At 34.2% G+C, this 19,237-nt stretch overlaps 1 protein-coding gene across 1 annotated transcript; it reads right to left on the bottom strand.

The window, feature by feature from the left end:
• Positions 1-274: 274 nt before the first annotated feature.
• Positions 275-1,431, bottom strand: LOC108226535 (protein TIFY 10A). Its single transcript, XM_017401506.2, has 2 exons — positions 1,132-1,431; positions 275-781 (listed from the first exon to the last, which is right to left on the bottom strand). Exons 1-2 carry the CDS (start codon positions 1,329-1,331, stop codon positions 394-396), a joined length of 588 nt encoding a protein of 195 aa, XP_017256995.1. The 5' UTR covers positions 1,332-1,431; the 3' UTR covers positions 275-393.
• Between the last annotated feature and the right edge of the window lie 17,806 nt (positions 1,432-19,237).

Here is a 19,237-nt window from a genome sequence, read left to right as displayed (position 1 = left end):
CCAAATTTGTATAAGTTTGGTGGATTTTGATTGGCTCATGCTTCTTTATAATGGTGAACCCCCTGCAAATTCACCAACCACACCAATCAAAATCCACCAAAATTATAAATTTTGATGCTTAGCATGTGCCCATGGGCACACACTAGACAAACCCTTATTAAAATACACTCAAACAGACTCTTAATTTATCACAATAACGCGGTCCAAAAGTTGTTAATGTTTGACTAGGAATTCATTCATCCATTACAAATCGGCAAGTCATTGAACGATATCATTCAGATCAGAACACTGAACACGTATAACTAATTGTCTGGTAAACATACATCAAATATAAAAAGAATCTGTAACAGCATTAGTAAATAAATAAAATATCAAATAATATCCCAGCATTGACTACAAGTTGAGATCGAACAGTTCCTTGGGAGATTCTGCAGATGGCTTGTGCAACTGATATGGCCCTCTTGAACTAGCCCTGTCTTTCCTTTTCGATAAGAACCTATGCAGTGAAGCTCTTCTTGCAATCGGCAGATCCAACCAAATCGGTTGCGCTTGTTGCTTTATTTCGTTTTGCGCTTCAACCGAACCTGAAATCGAACCCATGCTGGAGGCAAACGCCATCGAGTTGCTAGGATTTTCGACCACTTTGCTTGCATTAACATACTTGCTTGCGAGTTGCATCACTTCGTTGGCTTTCACCGCAGAAAAATCATCAAACACCAAAACTTGTCCCGCGTAGATTATAGTCATCTGCCCATTTTTAACCTCGGTCTCATTTTTTTCCCTGAACCAATCAGAAGCAAAATTTCGTTAGAAATACCCAAACTAATTAATCAAAAATTTACAATTCCATTTTAAAACCACATCTCAAAAGAAGAGACTCATATTAAGCATCTGTTTATCCAAGAGAAGCAGAAGCTGCTTCTAAAAGTTGAGAATGTTTACTTTTCACCGAGAGATTCTATTTCTTTTTCAAATTTTTATTAATTTGTTTGCTTCTCATTTCTAATATACTTCTTTATTTTGAACAACGGGTCATTTTTTTTAAAGTTGTCCAAACGTCTCTAAGTTCTGTACAACTACCGCGTAGTTTAAGAAAAATGGGAACAAGAAAAGAAAGGAAATATAACAAACCTGGAGCTGGTGATTCTGACAGCATCTTGCATAGTGGCATACTGGGGAAAAAGATTCATAGGCTTCACATTATTGTGTGCAGATACTCCTCCGTTGATATCTATGTTAAGATCTCGAAGACTCCCCTTCTCTTTAACATAATGGCTGAGAAGATTACAAGTCTGAGCAAACCTAGACTTTTCCGGCGAAATTCTCGACATGTTGACTCTTCTGTTGTCTCTTAATTTTGTACTATGAATGGGAAGTATAAGTGGGAGAGAAGAGGGAACGTAGCTACGTTTATATATAAAGATTGTAACGTGGAGAATAAAATAGGGATAGGAAGACAAGAATTTAGCATGTGTTTGTAAAGCTTGTGTTGCGGTGGGTCCAGCCGACATGCTTTCTTTCTTTGACTAATTGTTAAACTACTTGTCACCTGTCTATACTCTACTCATGTTTAATAGCACGTGTTAATTGCGCGCCACATGTGGACTTATCAATTTGTGATAGAGCAGATGAGATGTTCATGAATCACGAAACCCGAACCCAACGAATTTACGCATATGAATCATTCGGTACTCGTTTGTTACGATTTTTGTCGGAGATTCGAATCTTGGATTTCTAAAAAAAGTATGCGAGTGTATTATATTCAGATAAAAGATGTGCTCATGATGATATTCGTTGTGAGCGAATCAAATGTGCATGTGAAATTCAGAGGTAGTAGTTTTTTTGAGTTAAATTCAAGTTTTTTAGTTAAGCTGTACTTAGTTTTCTAATTTAGGAGGATTTGAAGGAGCAGTTTGAACATGTGGTGGATTATGTTAAGTGGAAAAAGCTAATTGCGGATTACTTGTACGATTTTGTATTTGTTTCTACGATATCTTTATAAGGAAGTGTGCCTGATACCGTGATCTTTACATAATCGCTTTACTATAGTGAAATCTTTTATTATATATTTTAAGACGAAATATCTTATCTATTTGAAATTCATCTGCATAATATCATTAAATTTATATTCGTTTCAAAATGTGTCGTGTATTTTTTTTTATAATTTTCATGTACATATAATATAAATCAATAGTTAATTTTAATTAAAAATATATATTATATATATTAATTTATAAGATATTTTTATACTTACACATAATTATGTCTAAATTTGTACATATAATATATATATGGGTAGGGCTCCTTATATGGAGTTACATAGCACACTACAATCTAAACCATTGATTTTATTTAATAAAAAATAAACGGTCAAGATTAGAAGATAGTATTGTAAAATTTTAAAACACAATTAAAACGTCCCTTCAATTGAGAATACACACAGTGATACACACACACACACACGGAGCTTTCCTGATTAAAGATCGAAGAAACAACTTGACAACAACAAATCAAGCTTGCTGCAAGAACAAATAGAAGTTTTGAAGGTTAAAAACGAAGATATCAGAAGGTAATACATGTAATTTTCGTTCTATAAAGTTAGGGTTCTAAGATGGAACATTTAGATTCATGTTTTATTACAGATGTTTATGAGATACATGCCTTGTTTTTATTGTTTGTGGTCGATTTAGAAGAGGAATCATAATCACAAGATGCTAAGGTGATTAGGTGTGAAAAGAAATATTTTGTGTTCTACAAGAATAGATTTGATTTGTCTGTATGATATAATTTTTTTAATTCTACTGTGAATTTGATTCCATTGCGGAATCACGATTTATTACATTGTAGAATATTTTTAACAATTTATTATATTCTTTACATATACTCTACTGTAGAATATATGTGCTTCATATGGTTGAGATGCATTTGGGGATATATATGGATATGTATTGAATATAATTCATTTTAGAATTTTTGTGTATGTATTGGTTCTACAGTAGAAACGTGTATTTGTGTACTTTAGCATCTTTTAAAAATAATATTTGGGTAGTTTTATGGTTCTGTAGTAGAATAAGTATGGTGTCATCTACTTTGTGTTGTATAGCATAACTGCAATTTCTCCGGTTGTTTATGACTTTTTTGTGTTATGTGTTCTACCGTAGAAGCATAAAGTTTTATTCTATATAATTTTGGTGTAATTTTTTGATTCCATAGTAGGATAGATCATATTTTTTATGTGTTGTTTAAGTACTTTGTGTTCTGTAATGGAGTTATATTGGATCTAATTTTAGTGTTGTTTATGTTTGTTTTGGCTATGTGTTTTCCGGTGGAAGTATAAATTATAAGTGTTTTTTATAATTTTGTTTAATATTCTGTAGTATTATAAATTTGAGTTGCCTTACTTCAAACATTAACTAATTCTAGTAATCTAGTCTTTTGACAAGAAGAAAATGAAAATCGAGTGCGGGAAAGTGGAAACTTTTAACTAGCACATGAGCTAAATGATACTAAGAAACGTCATTGTCTACCCAATCAGAGGTCTTTTTTTTCTTTTTTCAAATTAAATTTTGACTTGGTTATACAGCTTGATTCTTTGGTAGAGTTATTTTTAGGCATCAAAGGCTATTCAGTGATGGCATGCGTATATATTCATGTTACACACTCTCTGAACAGATTCTGCTACACACACACGGAGATCGAAGAAACCAGCTCGGAAGAACAAATCTAGCTTGCTTGAAGAACCAATTAAAAGTTTGAGTCACAAATTGTAGAAAGTAAAAGTTTAATCGAACAAAATTGATTCTATTTTGCGATTCATAATAAATTAGGATTCTAATTTATAACATTTTCATTCGTAATCATAACATAATTCTTTGTTTCAAGTAGTTCATGAATAGCAATTACAGATTACATGATGCGAAGATCAATAGGTATGAATTTGATTTGAAGTATTGTAATTTCTCGAGTACTTTACAAAGGTTCTAACATAGTATAAATTTTGTTTGTATTCGAAAGCAGATTATTAGTATGTTATCATTGTTCTTTGCATGTATTCTACTATAGAATAAATCTATATATTAACTCTACAGTAGATATTCCCTCATAATTTTATAGATTGATATAGTCACTTAATGTAACACTAGTTTTAATGTTTAATATTAGATACATTTTTGTGTTCTGTATTAGAATCATCTTTATGTTCCTCATAATTACATTTTATGCTCTACATTAAATATTTTATCATCTTTATGTTCCTCATAAAATCATTTTATGCTCTACATTATGCAGACAACCCTTTGTTACTCAAACTCCGCTGGAAGTGTCCAACGTGGAAGTCCAAGTTTCAGACTTGAAAATATTTTGAAGAATGTCTCACAAGATGAAGAGTCTGTGTAAAGGACATATGCTGATTAGTTTTCATTTGATCCTTTTAATTACGTTGTTCCTATATATGTGAAATGATAATCTTGGATATTATCATATTTGTTTAGCAAATTTAGATCAACCTATAAGCTTTTACATGTTTACATATCTATAGTGTGATACTTTCAAGTATCTTGTTGTTCATCGCTTTATCAAAGTGTATGATTTTTTAAGCAATGAAGCATCTGCATGCATGCCGTGGTCCCTGATTTTTTTTCACAGACAAAGACCACAAATTGGCATAACATCTTGATTTAGAGCATTCATCCTAGGACTTTTTAAGGTCGGTGTTATGGTCAAATGTGTACTTGCTGACTGTTATTTGATAGGTCATTTCGGACCTTCAAATTACATATAATTATTTTAATATAAATAATAAAATGGTTTCATTTTCTTTCTCTAGGGTGGTTATTTACTTTTCATCCTCATGCATGAATGGCTTCCTATTTTATTTTCAAAGTTTAAAAGGTTTAATTCATAAATAGAGATTCGTGAAGGACTTAAAAGCTACAGATACAAGTTCATAACAAAATTCACTTTTATTTCTGTATTAACAAAAGTGTGATACTATATCAAATCATGTGTTAGGGCTGTTGTTCAAATTACAGCTCTAATAACTGTTCATAAGCACATAAAATCAAATTTGAAACTCGCCGCATAGTAATGTTTCTATATATATGTACCATTGAGATGTATTATGTCTACCCGGTAGGAAGCAGTTGACCATAAATTAGACAACTGATTTAGCTCCTCAAAATCACAAATATACCAACAAGCAGTGCTGTATTATATGTGCAGGATTCAGTCGGCATATAATTTCCTCTGCCATCTCTAAAATTATCATCTCTATCACGTCCTCCAACCAATGCTCCGGTCACAACATTCAGGTTTAAATATTGAATTGATAAATTTTGATAGAATTAAGGATGACTCCATTGTTTATGATCTTCTGGCTTGAGAAGACAATTTAACCTTGTCCCTTTTAAGCTTATGATCCCATCTGTCTTCATCAGAGAATTCAAAAATACACCTTGCTCATTATAAGCACACCTGATAGCCAAAAAACCATCAAAGACTTACGTCATTTAGATTTTAAGTAGCCAATAATCCATGACAATTAATTTTACACAATTACCTAAAAGCAACTTTCGTCTTGACCACTGATCTGTTTATCGTATTAAATAAAATATCATTCATAACAAGAACACTCATAAAAGAACTATGACTTGCCATCTAATATTCAATAAATATTTTTGACTCAATAATAAAATTGTAAATTAAAGATAACATACATAATAAAAAAAAACAACCAAAATATGTAGATTCAAATCGTAAAACAAAATGATAAATAGTTCAAAGAAAAAAAAACAAACATCTAACATACATCCAAATTTGAGAAATTAATTCTTTAGAATACCAATTACTATCAAACAATACTACTTTTTCAATTTTTTTTGAATATATATATATATATATATATATATATATATATATATATATATATATATATATATATATATATATATATATATGTTTTTGAATTCTAGAATAGAATCGAAATCAATGAAAAAGAGAACCATGAGAACTCATATATATTATAATTCTAAAATTGAACAAATTAATCATTATTTACTAAATTAATTAATGAAATATAAAATTGAGTGTTGATGTTCCACACTAGAATAATATACACTTCATTAGCAACGAGTGAAACTCTTGAAATTCTACAACTGAACAAAAAGCTTGTTAGTTATAATTTACTAAACCAACTTATATAATTCATAAACAATCAAGAAAACTTATATAATTCTATAATTAAACAAAAACTTATCAAACATAATTTATCAAACACATTAATAAATAACAAATTGAGCGTCTATGTTTCATTATAGAATCAGAAGCACGATCAAAATAAATAAATGAGCAAGTTCATGGATGTAGAATCATACAATCATAATTTTTATAAATTAAGTAAATCTGAGATTTAGAAGGCAAAAAATGGTGGGATTAAAGATCAAAAAGCTTGATAAACATATAATGTAAGAACTGATTAAAGATTTTATAATTTTATAAATAAGATTATGTAGGCTTTTTACCAGTAGTGATGATTGCAGAATTTATGGCAACAACACTCTAGCTAGGATGGAATTTCTTCAGTAGGCCAAGAATTCCAGAAACAGGATGGCAAGACATGAAGGTATCAGATAGTATTCTAAACGGAGTTAGACGATTATCATTTTCCCTTCCATCTAGGAATACTCCTTCAGAGAATGCTGCTAGAATACTCAATCCTAGTGCAATAATATTAGGCTGAAAAACACAGTAAAATAAACTAATGGTTATATAATTAAATTACAATCATACAAAAGAAAGCAAGCACCATCCATAAGAAAAAAGACATAGTGTCCTGCTCATTTTAAATATATTTGGTATAACAGTGTTTAGACTCGTGGAGGAAAAAATAATCATGAAAAGAGGATGAACTTGGCCAAGTTGTGAATATGAAAGCGCAATGTATCCAATTGGATATTTATTAAAACAATGGCATATCTATATGTGAATAACAAAATTTAGAATTAACTTAGGAGAGAGTGATATATCTAGTGGAATTGAGTTAGGCATAGAGAATTTGACCATCTTTGTAAGTAAGATGGGAAACAATGATAATTTTTTTTTTTTTTGGGGGGTGGGGAGGGGGGGGGGGGGGGGGCATCAGCCAAAACAGAGAATCATCCCAACAACACCAACACAACAAGCATTTATGCTTTTAGCAGTTCTAGCATTTATACCTCTTAAGCAAATCAATATCTTTGCTTTACCTTATTAGGATCCAATGATTTGGCTTCACAAATTAAACTAGAATACATAAACGTCGATAATAATTTAGATACCAGACATCCTTAAACACTTCAGGCTGCATCAAAACATGCATTAACAAAGGAACACACGTGTAAACATGATTAATATATCTCACATTGTAATAGTAGCAGCTAGTTAAACTTCATATGTTTCTAGAATATCAGTGGTGCAACCAATAGTGGACATTGAGTACAACAAACATTAAGATACTAACTACTACTTCTAATGAAAGAATACAGTTTGATCTTACTCTTTGTTAACAAATGCATTAACAGTTTTAGCATCTACAGGATTGATGACTGGATAAAATTTCATCATTGGCAGGGGTCTCGAAAGGCTTGCTCCATAGTATCATTCAAAACAACATGTGAACTAATTGACAACATGATGAAAATTTATAATTCTATAGTAAAATCAAAATTATTGAAAAACCATACAACCCAGGATAGCTCGTATATGATATAGTTCTATAACAGAATCAAAACCAATTAACACAAATTTAACTAGATCAAGTAATAAATTAACAAATTGAGCATTTATCTTCTAGAGTAGAATCTGTGTTCACAATTTTGATTCTTTACTAAAATCATAAAATAAATATAATAAATTAATAAAAATAACTAGAATAAATTGATTGAAAGCCAAAGAATCAAATTCAAAATAGTTCAAAAATAAAATAATAAATATTACACCTTTAAAAGAATAATTACTATCAAGAAACACAACTTTATCAAATATATGATTCTACAGTAGACTCGAAATTAATGAAAAAACAGAAAAATTAACAAAGCTCATATGTAATGCTTCCACAATAGAACCAAAATAAATTAGTCAAATTAACCCTATCAAGTAATAATTTACAAATTAAGTATTTATGTTCACCAGTAGAATCAAAATCACAATCAAAATAAAGAGAGTAAACACAATTACCTAATAAACAGTAAACATCAATAACTGATTTCCTAATTTGCGATTCGTTCCAGAAAGAATCCATAATTTGTTTGTGCGCCAGGGAGAGAGAGATATCAAGAGAGTATAGAAGAGGGGGGAAGGAACGAAAGGGAAGGAGGGAGAGGGAGGTAGAGATAGAGATAGAGAGGGGGGGGGGGGGGGAGAGAGCAGATAGAGCAATAGAGCGAGAGAGCAAGAGTAGAGAGAGAAAGCTCGGGGAGAGAGGACACTGGTTGACTGCAATGGTTACCGAGAAAAAGAATCATTTTCGATCAAATTTTAACAGCCGTTAGATTCAATCTAAATGAACAGTGGAGATTAAATAAAAGGTTTACTATGGAACTCCATATAAAATGTCCCTCCATGGAATTTTGGCCTATATGTATATACACACACATAAAAATATATATTATTTATCTAAATATATATATATATATATATATATATTCGTGTTTGTATACCAAACAAACACAAAATTTTATTATATTTTCCGGTTGTTGTTGCCTACTAATATTAGATTTACCTGTATCTTTCGGTATTATTCTTTTCACTATGCTGAAGTTAGCTCTTTCCTAGCTAATTTAAATAGAGACTAAGGGGGTGTTTGATAACTCTTAATAGCTTCTTAATGGCCATTTTACTTATTCGGTCAGAGATTTAATTTTTTTAACAGATTATCAAACGTGCTTAATGCAACCAAAACACGCTTATTGGATAAGAGCGTGGACTCTCGCTTAGTGGGTAAGAGAGACTCTGAATAGGGTTTTCCAATATATACCCTCAAACTCAACCCTTTATTTTCACTCTTCCTGCGTTTATTCTAGCTGCTTTAACAGTGTATTATCAGGTGCCCGTCACTTTTCTTTAAAAAAAAGGAATTGATTAATCTTGATATGGGCTATAAATATACAAAATTATAAAAATTTTGGATGATTTTTATAATTTTGGATTAACTTTTTTATGATTTTGGATAAAAATTTTGGATGATTTATGATGTGTTTTAGATAAAAATTTAAAAATATAATTTTGAAATTATAGTTGTTAGGAATCAATAATTTTTGATGATAACATAAACATTTTGTAACATGTCTTACTTAGAATCTTTATCAAATTTCAGTTGTAATTGTTATATTTCTTATCTTTGGGAATTATCAACGGATGGGTAGAATAGGATGGCTAATTGTAAATATCCAATGCCATGTAATTTTATCTAAGTGAAGCATATTCAACTGATAAGATGTAACTGTTCAACTGATGAAGACTGGATGATGTTTCAACTGATGAAAATCAAGCATTCAACTGAAGACAAAGTATTCAACTGATGATGCTGAGGAATTCAACTGATGAAAATCAAGCATTCAACTGAAGACAAAGTATTCAACTGATGATGCTGAGGAATTCAACTGATGAGACTGGAACAGCATTCAACTGATGAAGCTTGTAATTCATTCAACTGATGAGCCTAGCATTCAACTGATAAAGTCAAGAGCAGTTGAAAGCAACCAGAGCTTTCAACTGATGAAGCAAAGAGCAGTTGAAAGTGACTAGAGCTTAAGTCTGACAAATCACATGGATCGAATTACACTAAAATAGACATGGAAGCCTAATTAGGAAAATAAAGAAGAAGCAGAAACATACTTATCTCATGCAGTGCAATCTGGATCAAATCAAGATGATGGTCAAAGATGAAGACATCTCAGAAAGCATGCATAAGACAAAGTTGTGCAGCATTGTTTTTAGATTAGAGTGCATTTTGTAATCTAGCTAAAAGCTTTGTAAAACTTGGAGTATATAACCAAGTTAGAAGCATCAGTTGAACTTGTTCAAATTACTTGAGAGAAAAATCTGAGAGTTAGAACTTGTTTGAGTGATGAACCAGCAGCTGTGCGAATTGTAATCAATCCACAGATTCTTCTATATAAAATCTCACGGGTGGATCATTCAATCCACCCGTATTTTTAAATACTTGGTGTTTCCTGTTTTACTGTGATTAAGTGTATTGTTTCTTGAATCTTTTAATTTGTAAAAGATTGTATTCAACCCCCCCCCCCTTCTACAATCTTTCTTATAGTTGGTGTAAAATAACAATTGGTATCAGAGCCAGGTTCCCAACAAACAGAGAAAAAGATCAACACTGCTAAAGAAAGATGGGAAAGAAGGATGCTGGAGTGAAGATTCCTGTTCTTGACAAAGACAACTATTTTCACTGGAAAGTGAGAATGCATCTGCATTTGTTGTCCATTGATGAAAGCTATGTGAACTGCATTGAAAAAGGACCTCATGTCCCCATGAAGGTCTGCACCAGTATGGGAGCTGATGGTGAAGACATGGCAGGTAAGATGATTCCAAAACCTATCCATGAATATTCTCAAGAAGATATTGAAGAAGTGCATAAGGACAAGAAAACCATGAACCTTCTGTTCAATGGTTTGGATCAAGAAATGATTGATAGTGTTATCAGCTGCACAAGTGCCAAAGAAGTTTGGGACACCATCAGGACCATCTGTGAAGGGAATGAGCAAGTGAGAGAGAACAAAATGCAGCTTCTGATTCAACAATATGAGTCATTCCATTTCGAGGCTGGTGAAAGTTTGAGTGATACATTTAACAGATTTCAAAAACTGTTAAATGGTCTAAAGCTCTTTGGAAGAGTATATCAAGTTAAGGATTCAAACTTGAAATTCTTAAGAGCTCTTCCCAAAGAATGGAAACCCATGACAGTCTCTCTCAGAAATACACAAGAATTTAAAGACTATACTCTAGAGAGACTGTATGGAACCTTAAAGACTTATGAGCTTGAAATGGAGCAAGATGAAGAAATTGAGAAAAGCCAAAAGAAAGGGCATTCATCTGTGGCTCTAGTTGCATCTCTAGAGGATACTGTCAAGGACAATGGAAAGTCTCAAGTTGAAGAAACTGAGAAGTTGGTCAAAGAGGAGAGCTCAGAGTCAAGCAAAGAAAAAAGAAAAGAGAAAGATGTAGTTGATTCTGGTGAAGAAAGTGATGGAATTGATGAGCATCTAGCCTTCCTGTCAAGAAGATTCTCCAAACTAAAATTCAAAAAGAATTTTAATTCTGCAAAATCATTTAAAGGCAATCCCAAGTCTGATAGAAGCATGGTAGACAGATCAAAATTCAAGTGCTTCAATTGTGGGAATGCAGGTCACTTTGCAAATGAGTGTAGAAAGCCTAAAGTTGAGAAGAAGTCAAGTGAAAACATTGACTACAAAAAGAAATATTATGAACTTCTCAAACAAAAGGAAAGAGCATTCATCACAAAGGATGATTGGGCAGCTGGAGATGATTCTGATGAAGAGGAGGAGTTTGTCAATCTAGCTCTAATGGCCAACTCCACAGATCAGGAAGAAAACACTGGAAGCAGTAGTCAGGTATTTACTACAAACTTAGTTGAGTTAACTAAAGATGAATGCAATGCTACCATAAATGAAATGTCTACAGAATTGTATCATTTGCATGTTTCTTTAAAATCTCTCACTAAGGAAAATAGTAGGATTAAGGAAGCTAACACCTTTCTTAGTGATAGAAATAGTGCCTTAGAAGCTCAATTTATTGAGTTTGAGAAGCTGAAAATTGAGTGTCAGACAGCCAAGGATGATCTCTTGGTTGTTCTGAAAAGAGAAGAGATCATAAGAAAGCAGCTTGATAAGGAACAAGAGATTATTGCCAAATGGAAATCTGGAAGAGATGCTTCCACCAATATCATTAACATGCAAGGTAGAGAGACTTTTGTAGAAAATGAATGGAAGAGGAATAAGAAAGTGCTTGAGGTATCTGAGAACAGTTCAAGTGATGAGAATACTGATGATGATCATCAGTTGAAAAGCAAAGTCTCAACTGATGAGAGTCATCAGTTGAACAAAAACTCATCAGTTGACAAGAATGTTCTCAAGAAGCTTAACAAGAAATATGGTCCTGTTAAAAAGAATTTTGTTAAAGGTGAGAATAGTTCTTCTGAGACCAGTGATAGTGTTAATAACACTCTTAATTCCAGTAACAAGAACAAGAAGAAGTTGGATACTAGTGAGCATAAATCTGAGGAGACTAAAAAGAAGAAAGGAAATAGAAATGGCAAAATAGGAGTTAACAAGCACACCAATTACACTCCCAATGCTAGTGCTCTTAGGAAAACCTGCAGTAAGTGTGGTAGTGTAAATCATTTATCTGCTAATTGTAAAACTGTGATTGCTCCTAATTTATCTTTGCCTATTCCTATGACATCTGTTCCTCACATGAATTTATCTGCTATGAATATGATGCCTGGTTTATTGCCTCACAATCCTTATTCTCAGCCTACCATGCCATATATGTTCAATCCTTATTTTAATGCCTTTAACATGCCTCAATTTCATTCAAATTTGCATGGAATGAACAATGTATACATGCCTCAAAGACCTGTGTTTGAAAACAGAGTTGATATTCCAATTTCTCAACCAAAAACAAAGATTGAACCAATTCAATCCAAGGAAAAGGTTGAGAAAGTGGAAAAGGCTGTTAAGACTAACAAATCTGGACCCAAAGCAATTTGGGTACCAAAATCAACTTGATCTGTTTGTGAAATGTGTGCAGGGAAACCACAAGAAGAATTTGTGGTACTTGGATAGTGGATGCTCCAGGCACATGACTGGTGATTCCTCCCTGCTCACAAAGTTTGTGGAGAAAGCTGGCCCTAGCATTACCTTTGGAGATGACAGCAAAGGATATACTATGGGATATGGCTTGATTGCAAAAGAGAATGTCATCATTGATGAAGTTGCATTGGTGTCTGGTCTTAAGCACAACTTGTTTAGCATCAGTCAGCTCTGTGACAAAGGTTACAAAGTTAATTTCACTTCTGCAGCCTGTGTTGTCACCAAAGGTGATGACAACAATGTGGTTCTGATTGGACAAAGGAAAGGAAATGTGTATGTAGCTGACTTTAATTCTGTAAAGACTGAATCTATCACTTGCCTTCTCAGCAAAGCAAGCTCAGATGATAGTTGGCTATGGCATAAGAGATTGTCTCATCTAAATTTCAAAACCTTGAATGAGTTAGTAAAGAAGGACTTGGTAAGAGATCTACCTAAGCTGCAATTCTCCAAAGATGGACTATGTGGAGCTTGTCAGCTAGGAAAGCAAAAGAGAAGCTCTTTCAAAAGCAAATCTCTTTCATCAATTGTGAAGCCTCTTCAGCTCTTGCATATGGATTTATTTGGACCAGTCAACATAATGTCCATTTCAAAGAAGAAATATTGCTTAGTGATTGTTGATGATTTTTCAAAATTTACTTAGACTTTCTTCCTGCATTCTAAGGATGAAGCTGGGAAAATCATCATCAATCATATCAAGGCATTAAACAACAATCCAGATGTCAAAGTTGGAAGGATAAGAAGTGACAATGGAACAGAATTCAAGAACTCTGTGATGAAAGAATTTTGTGAAGAAGAGGGAATTATTCATGAGTTCTCTGCACCAAGAACTCCACAACAAAATGGTGTTGTTGAAAGGAAGAATAGAACTCTTATTGAGGCTGCAAGAACCATGATTAATGAAGCTCAACTTCCAACCTATTTTTGGGCTGAAGCTGTGAACACTGCTTGTTTCACTCAAAACATTTCACTAATTACCAAACCTCATAATCTAACTCCCTTTCAACTCCTCAAAGGAAAGAAGCCAACAATTAGCTTTCTTCATGTATTTGGATGCAAGTGTTATGTTCTAAGAAATCAAGGTGAAAATCTTGGAAAATTTGAGGCCAAGGCAGATGAAGCTATTTTTGTTGGATACTCTGATGGAAAATCATTTAGAGTGTATAATCTGAGAACCAACATTGTTATGGAATCAATCCATGTAGTTTTTGATGATAAGAAGATTCAAGGATTCTCAGATGAAGGATTTCATGATAATCTCAGATTTGAGAATGAAGGTGAAGGTGATCTGTATGATAGTGATGATGACTGTGATGACATTATTCAGAATGTTGGAATTAATCCTGGAACTAATGTTCCAACTGATGACTCTCTAGTGCAAGAAACAACTGCTATTGGAAATTCAACTGAAGCATCAGTTGAAACTACATTGGAGGGATCAGTTGAAACACCTCAAGGATCATCAGTTGAAAGAATGTCTCAAAGTTTCAATCAGTCTAGAAATAATGAGATGTCAAATTTAGGGGGAGCTTTCCAACATGGAAACCTGAACTTCAATACTGAAGCCACATCATCAAGACAATCACTTCCACCACAAAGAAAGTGGACAAGGGATCACCCTTTTGAGCTAATTATTGGAGATGCAAATGCATCTGTACAAACAAGAAGAGCAACTCAAGATGAGTGTTTGTACAGTGCATTCCTTTCACAGGAGGAACCTAAAGTCATAGAAGATGCTCTCAAAGATGCTGATTGGGTTCTTGCTATGCAAGAAGAATTAAATCAATTTGAGAGAAACAATGTATGGAAGCTGGTACCCAAACCTAAAAACAGAACAATTGTAGGAACAAGGTGGGTATTCAGAAACAAGGTGGATGAGAATGGAGTTGTCACCAGAAACAAGGCAAGGCTTGTTGCTAAAGGATACTCTCAATCTGAAGGAATTGATTTTGATGAGACCTTTGCACCAGTTGCAAGACTGGAAGCAATAAGAATCTTCCTGGCCTATGCTGCTCATGCAAACTTTAAAGTTTATCAAATGGATGTCAAGAGTGCTTTTCTAAATGGTGAACTGGAAGAGGAGGTATATGTCAGTCAGCCTCCTGGTTTTGAAGATCCAGAATTTCCAGAGTATGTTTACTTTTTATTAAAAGCACTCTATGGACTAAAGCAAGCACCAAGGGCATGGTATGACACTCTGTCTCAATTCTTGTTAGATAATCATTTTTCCAAAGGAACTGTGGATAAAACACTATTTTACAGAAATGTAAATGGTGCCTTTATTCTGGTTCAAATTTATGTAGATGATATAATTTTTGGTTCTACAGATGAGAAACTTTGCAAGAAGTTTGCTAATCTAATGAAAAGTCAGTATGAAATGAGCATGATGGGAGAGCTCACCTACTTTCTTGGTTTACAAGTTAAACAAGTAAAGGAAGGTATATTCATAAATCAAACTAAGTACATCTATGATCTACTTAAAAAGTTTGATTTATTGGATTGCAAAGAAGCTAAGACTCCCATGCCAACAGCCACCAAATTAGAGTTAAGTCCTAATGAGAAATCTGTGGACATCTCTAATTATAGAGGCATGGTTGGTTCTCTTTTTTATTTGACAGCTAGTAGACCAGATATTATGTTTTCTACATGCCTCTGTGCTAGATTTCAATCTGATCCTAAAGAATCACATCTTATTGCTATAAAAAGAATATTCAGATATCTTAAGGGAACACCAAATCTTGGTATTTGGTACCCTAAAGACTCTGGGTTTGATCTAATTGGATATTCAGATGCTGATTTTGCAGGATGCAAAATTGATAGAAAAAGTACAACAGGCACCTGTCAATTTCTTGGTGACAGATTGATTTCTTGGTTTAGCAAAAAGCAAAATTCTGTATCAACCTCTACAGCTGAGGCTGAGTACATTGCAGCTGGAAGCTGTTGTGCACAATTATTGTGGATGAGAAATCAATTACTTGATTATGGATTAAATCTCTCAAAAATCCCAATATTTTGTGACAACACTAGTGCTATTGCTATAACTGAAAATCCAGTACAACACTCAAGAACCAAGCACATTGACATCAGATACCACTTCATAAGAGAACATGTGATGGCTGGTACTGTTGAAATGCATTTTGTTCCAAGTGAAGAACAGATTGCAGATATTTTCACAAAGCCTCTTGATGAATCCACATTCACAAGGTTGGTAAGTAAATTAGGTATGTTAAATTTCTCCTAATTTAGAGTGAATTTTTCTGTAATTTGGCAGCCAGAATTTGATTAATTTTGATTTATCAAAGTTGAATTAGTTAAAATTCTGGATAAAGTCTATAATATTTCAACTGATGAACTAGTGAAATTGTTTCAACTGATGTTTGAAACAATATCCTCTTGTTTTGTTTTTCATTCAACTGATGACACCAGTTGAAGACGCTTTCAACTGATCTTCATCAGTTGAATAGGAAGTTTAAAGAGGCGCTTATTCCATCCGTTGAAAGCATTATCAGATCTGAGCCGTTGAAATTTCTTTTGTCTCTCTCCTACTTTATACACACGATCGTGTGTGTAATTTTTGTAGAGTTCAATAAGAGTAATTTTTTCTCAACGGTAATTTCTCAGCCAATCACAGCAATTTTCTGAGAAAGTATTTAAGTGTTTTAATTTATTTTCATTTCTTTTCATCTCACTCTTTCGAATTCTTAAAGCTCTCTTCTCTCTCTGTGCAAAAGCAAGCTCTAATTTTCCTTCAAGTTTTCTCTGTAACTGCAATGGCACCAATGAAGAAGTATACTGCACCAAGTGGGTTCATTTATGAGAAGAACAACTTCGCATCATTTGTGGATACCAAGGCAGTAGAGGAGAAGGAGTATCACAAGATGATGGAGTTCATCAAATCAAGCCAGCTCTCTTATGCTATGCTTGAAGCTCCTACCATCTACCATGAAATAGTGGATGAGATGTGGACCTCTGCAGAGTTTAATAGTGAGAATGAAACTCTAACCTTCTCTATCAATAATGAAATTCATTCTGTTAATGCTGATGTTATGAAAGCATGCTTTAAGATTCCTGAAGATACTGTTTTATCTCTGCCTAGTGATATTCAGTTGGTTAATTTACTTTATGCCATGAACTATGTTTTGCCAACTGATGCCTTAGGTAAAATAGAAAGAAGAGGTCTTAGGAGAGAATGGAGCTATCTGTGTGATGCATTTATTAAGGCATTCTCTGGTAAAATTAGTAATTTTAATGCTCTTACTTCCCAAATTTTACAGATGCTTTACATGTACTTGACTAATGAATATTTCAACTTTGGTGGTTTGATGATCCAAGAAATTGGGGAGAAACTAGGTGATAAAACTGGTAGACCTAGGAATATTTATTATGTTAGATTTCTCATGATGCTAGCTAATCATCTTAATGAAAAGCTAGTTATCACTAACAAGGAAGCCAAGCTTCCCAGTTTTGTGCAGGAAAAGAGAGTCTTTAAAGACCTCTTTAGGATGAATCTATACCCCTCCTTGGAGGTGGTGTACCTGCCAATAATGGAGGCTGGAAAGGAAAAAGAGGTACATGGCTTTCCTACTACTCTCTCTCAACCCTCACCTTCTTTGCTTTCTGCCATCAGGGCTGTTGAAGAGGCCCATCAACAGTCCACACAAGTGGCAAAACCTTCTAAAATCAAATCTTCTAAACCAACCTCAGATGCCTCCCAAAAGGCATCTGTTGTAAAATCCAAGAAACACAAACCTGAGGGGAGTGTGATTGGAGGTTGTGAGGGGGAGGGAAAGGGTGAACATAAAAGAAGCCCTAAGAATAAGGATGGAGAGGTGAGTATTGACCAGCCTGGCCACTCTGCAGTCTCCCAAAAGACTGTAGATGTTAATATGGAATTAAACACATCCCTAGCAGCATCCTCCCAAAAGGATGTTGCTATTGAAAATAGTCCCCAACCAGGGACACAGATAAAAAGGGGGAGGGACACCACTTCTTCACCAATCAAAGCTTATGGGAGAAAGAAGATGAGAAGTGACAAAGTTAAGCACTCTGCACACACACAGGCATCCATTCTGGATTTTATGCCTGTAACCTCTCAAAGTCAGATTGATGTGACTCCAATAAATGTGGAGTCACAGCCCCCTTCTTCATCTCAACAAATCACCCATATTTATGATCTTACCAACTCTACTACTCAAACACAATCCCCAACCTCTTCTGTGGATGTGGAATTAATTCACACCACACTTGTAAATTCTCCATCTTTGGATTTCATGGAGAAGCCCCCCTCTGAGATTGATCATCATCATTTTGATGATTTGTTGGATCTTTCTCTTCCACTTCCTTCTTCTGTGACAGTGTGTTCTGTGGATTTTCCTTTAAAATCAATCACCACAGACTCAACTATCACAGCCTCTAAACCTATTTCTTCATTATCTTCAACTGATCTCTTTCATCAGTTGAATAGTGTTTGTCCTTCAACTGATCTGCTTAACAGCTCTCATCAGTTGAATGCCTCCTCTACTCATGTTTCAACTGATGTCCCTCATCAGTTGACAACTGCTGCTACTTCAATTAATTTACCTCTTTCTACAGCAGTTGATCACATGGTAGCACAAACACTTCTAGGATTGAGTGAAGTGAGCTATGGAGTGGAGAGGCAGCCTAGTGAGCTGGCAAAAGGAGAGGGTGTGGAGAGTCTGGCATTTTCTTCTAGCCAGGAAAAAGGAGAGGATAAGAGTGACCCTTTAGTAAGGGTAAGTGAGGGAGAGGTAAGTGGTGTGGTGAGCCAAGGGGAGCCCTTGATGCAAGAAAAGAGAGAAATTGAGAGAAATGCAGGTGTCAATGAAGGGTTTAGTGAACAAGATTTTCAGGCTGAATACAGATCCATATTGGATAGTGTTTCACTAGACCCTGAGACTTTTACTCATGGGATGTCTTCTATTCAAGATTTTGCCAGATTGGATAATCAAGCAGCTGAGAGGCACCTAAATCTGATTCACACTACATCTTCTATGCTTAGAGCAAAGGAGGCACTTACAGCTCTGCCTGCCAATGCTGGAGATGATTTTCATTATGATGATAGTGATGAAGACCTCAATGATGCTCTTGAGGAATCTCTTGTTGAACAACCTACAACTTCTCTACCCTCTTGGCTCTCCATGCAGTCTGCCAATGCAATTGTTGTTAGCATGGAGCTGCAAAGACAAGCTTCCACCATTCTTCAACCACAATCTGGAAGCTCATCCTCCCCTCCAGCCATCTCTGCCACTATTGCCAGTCAGGCTCTAGACAACCTCAAGCTTCACAAATATCAATCTCTCCATTTTCAGCATGAAATAGAGCATCTAAATTCTCTCATT

The sequence above is a fragment of the Daucus carota genome, chromosome 6, assembly GCF_001625215.2.
Source record: "Daucus carota subsp. sativus chromosome 6, DH1 v3.0, whole genome shotgun sequence".
NCBI classification, from domain to species: Eukaryota; Viridiplantae; Streptophyta; class Magnoliopsida; order Apiales; family Apiaceae; genus Daucus; species Daucus carota.
This window is presented reverse-complemented; position numbering and strand designations above follow the sequence as displayed.

Excerpts from the sequence above, each read along its gene's own strand:
- LOC108226535 (XM_017401506.2), bottom strand. The coding sequence starts at position 1,331 with ATGTCGAGAATTTCGCCGGAAAAGTCTAGGTTTGCTCAGACTTGTAAT. Across the intron at positions 782-1,131 it reads GTCAGAATCACCAGCTCCAG|GGAAAAAAATGAGACCGAGG; the intron begins GTTTGTTATATT and ends TGATTGGTTCAG.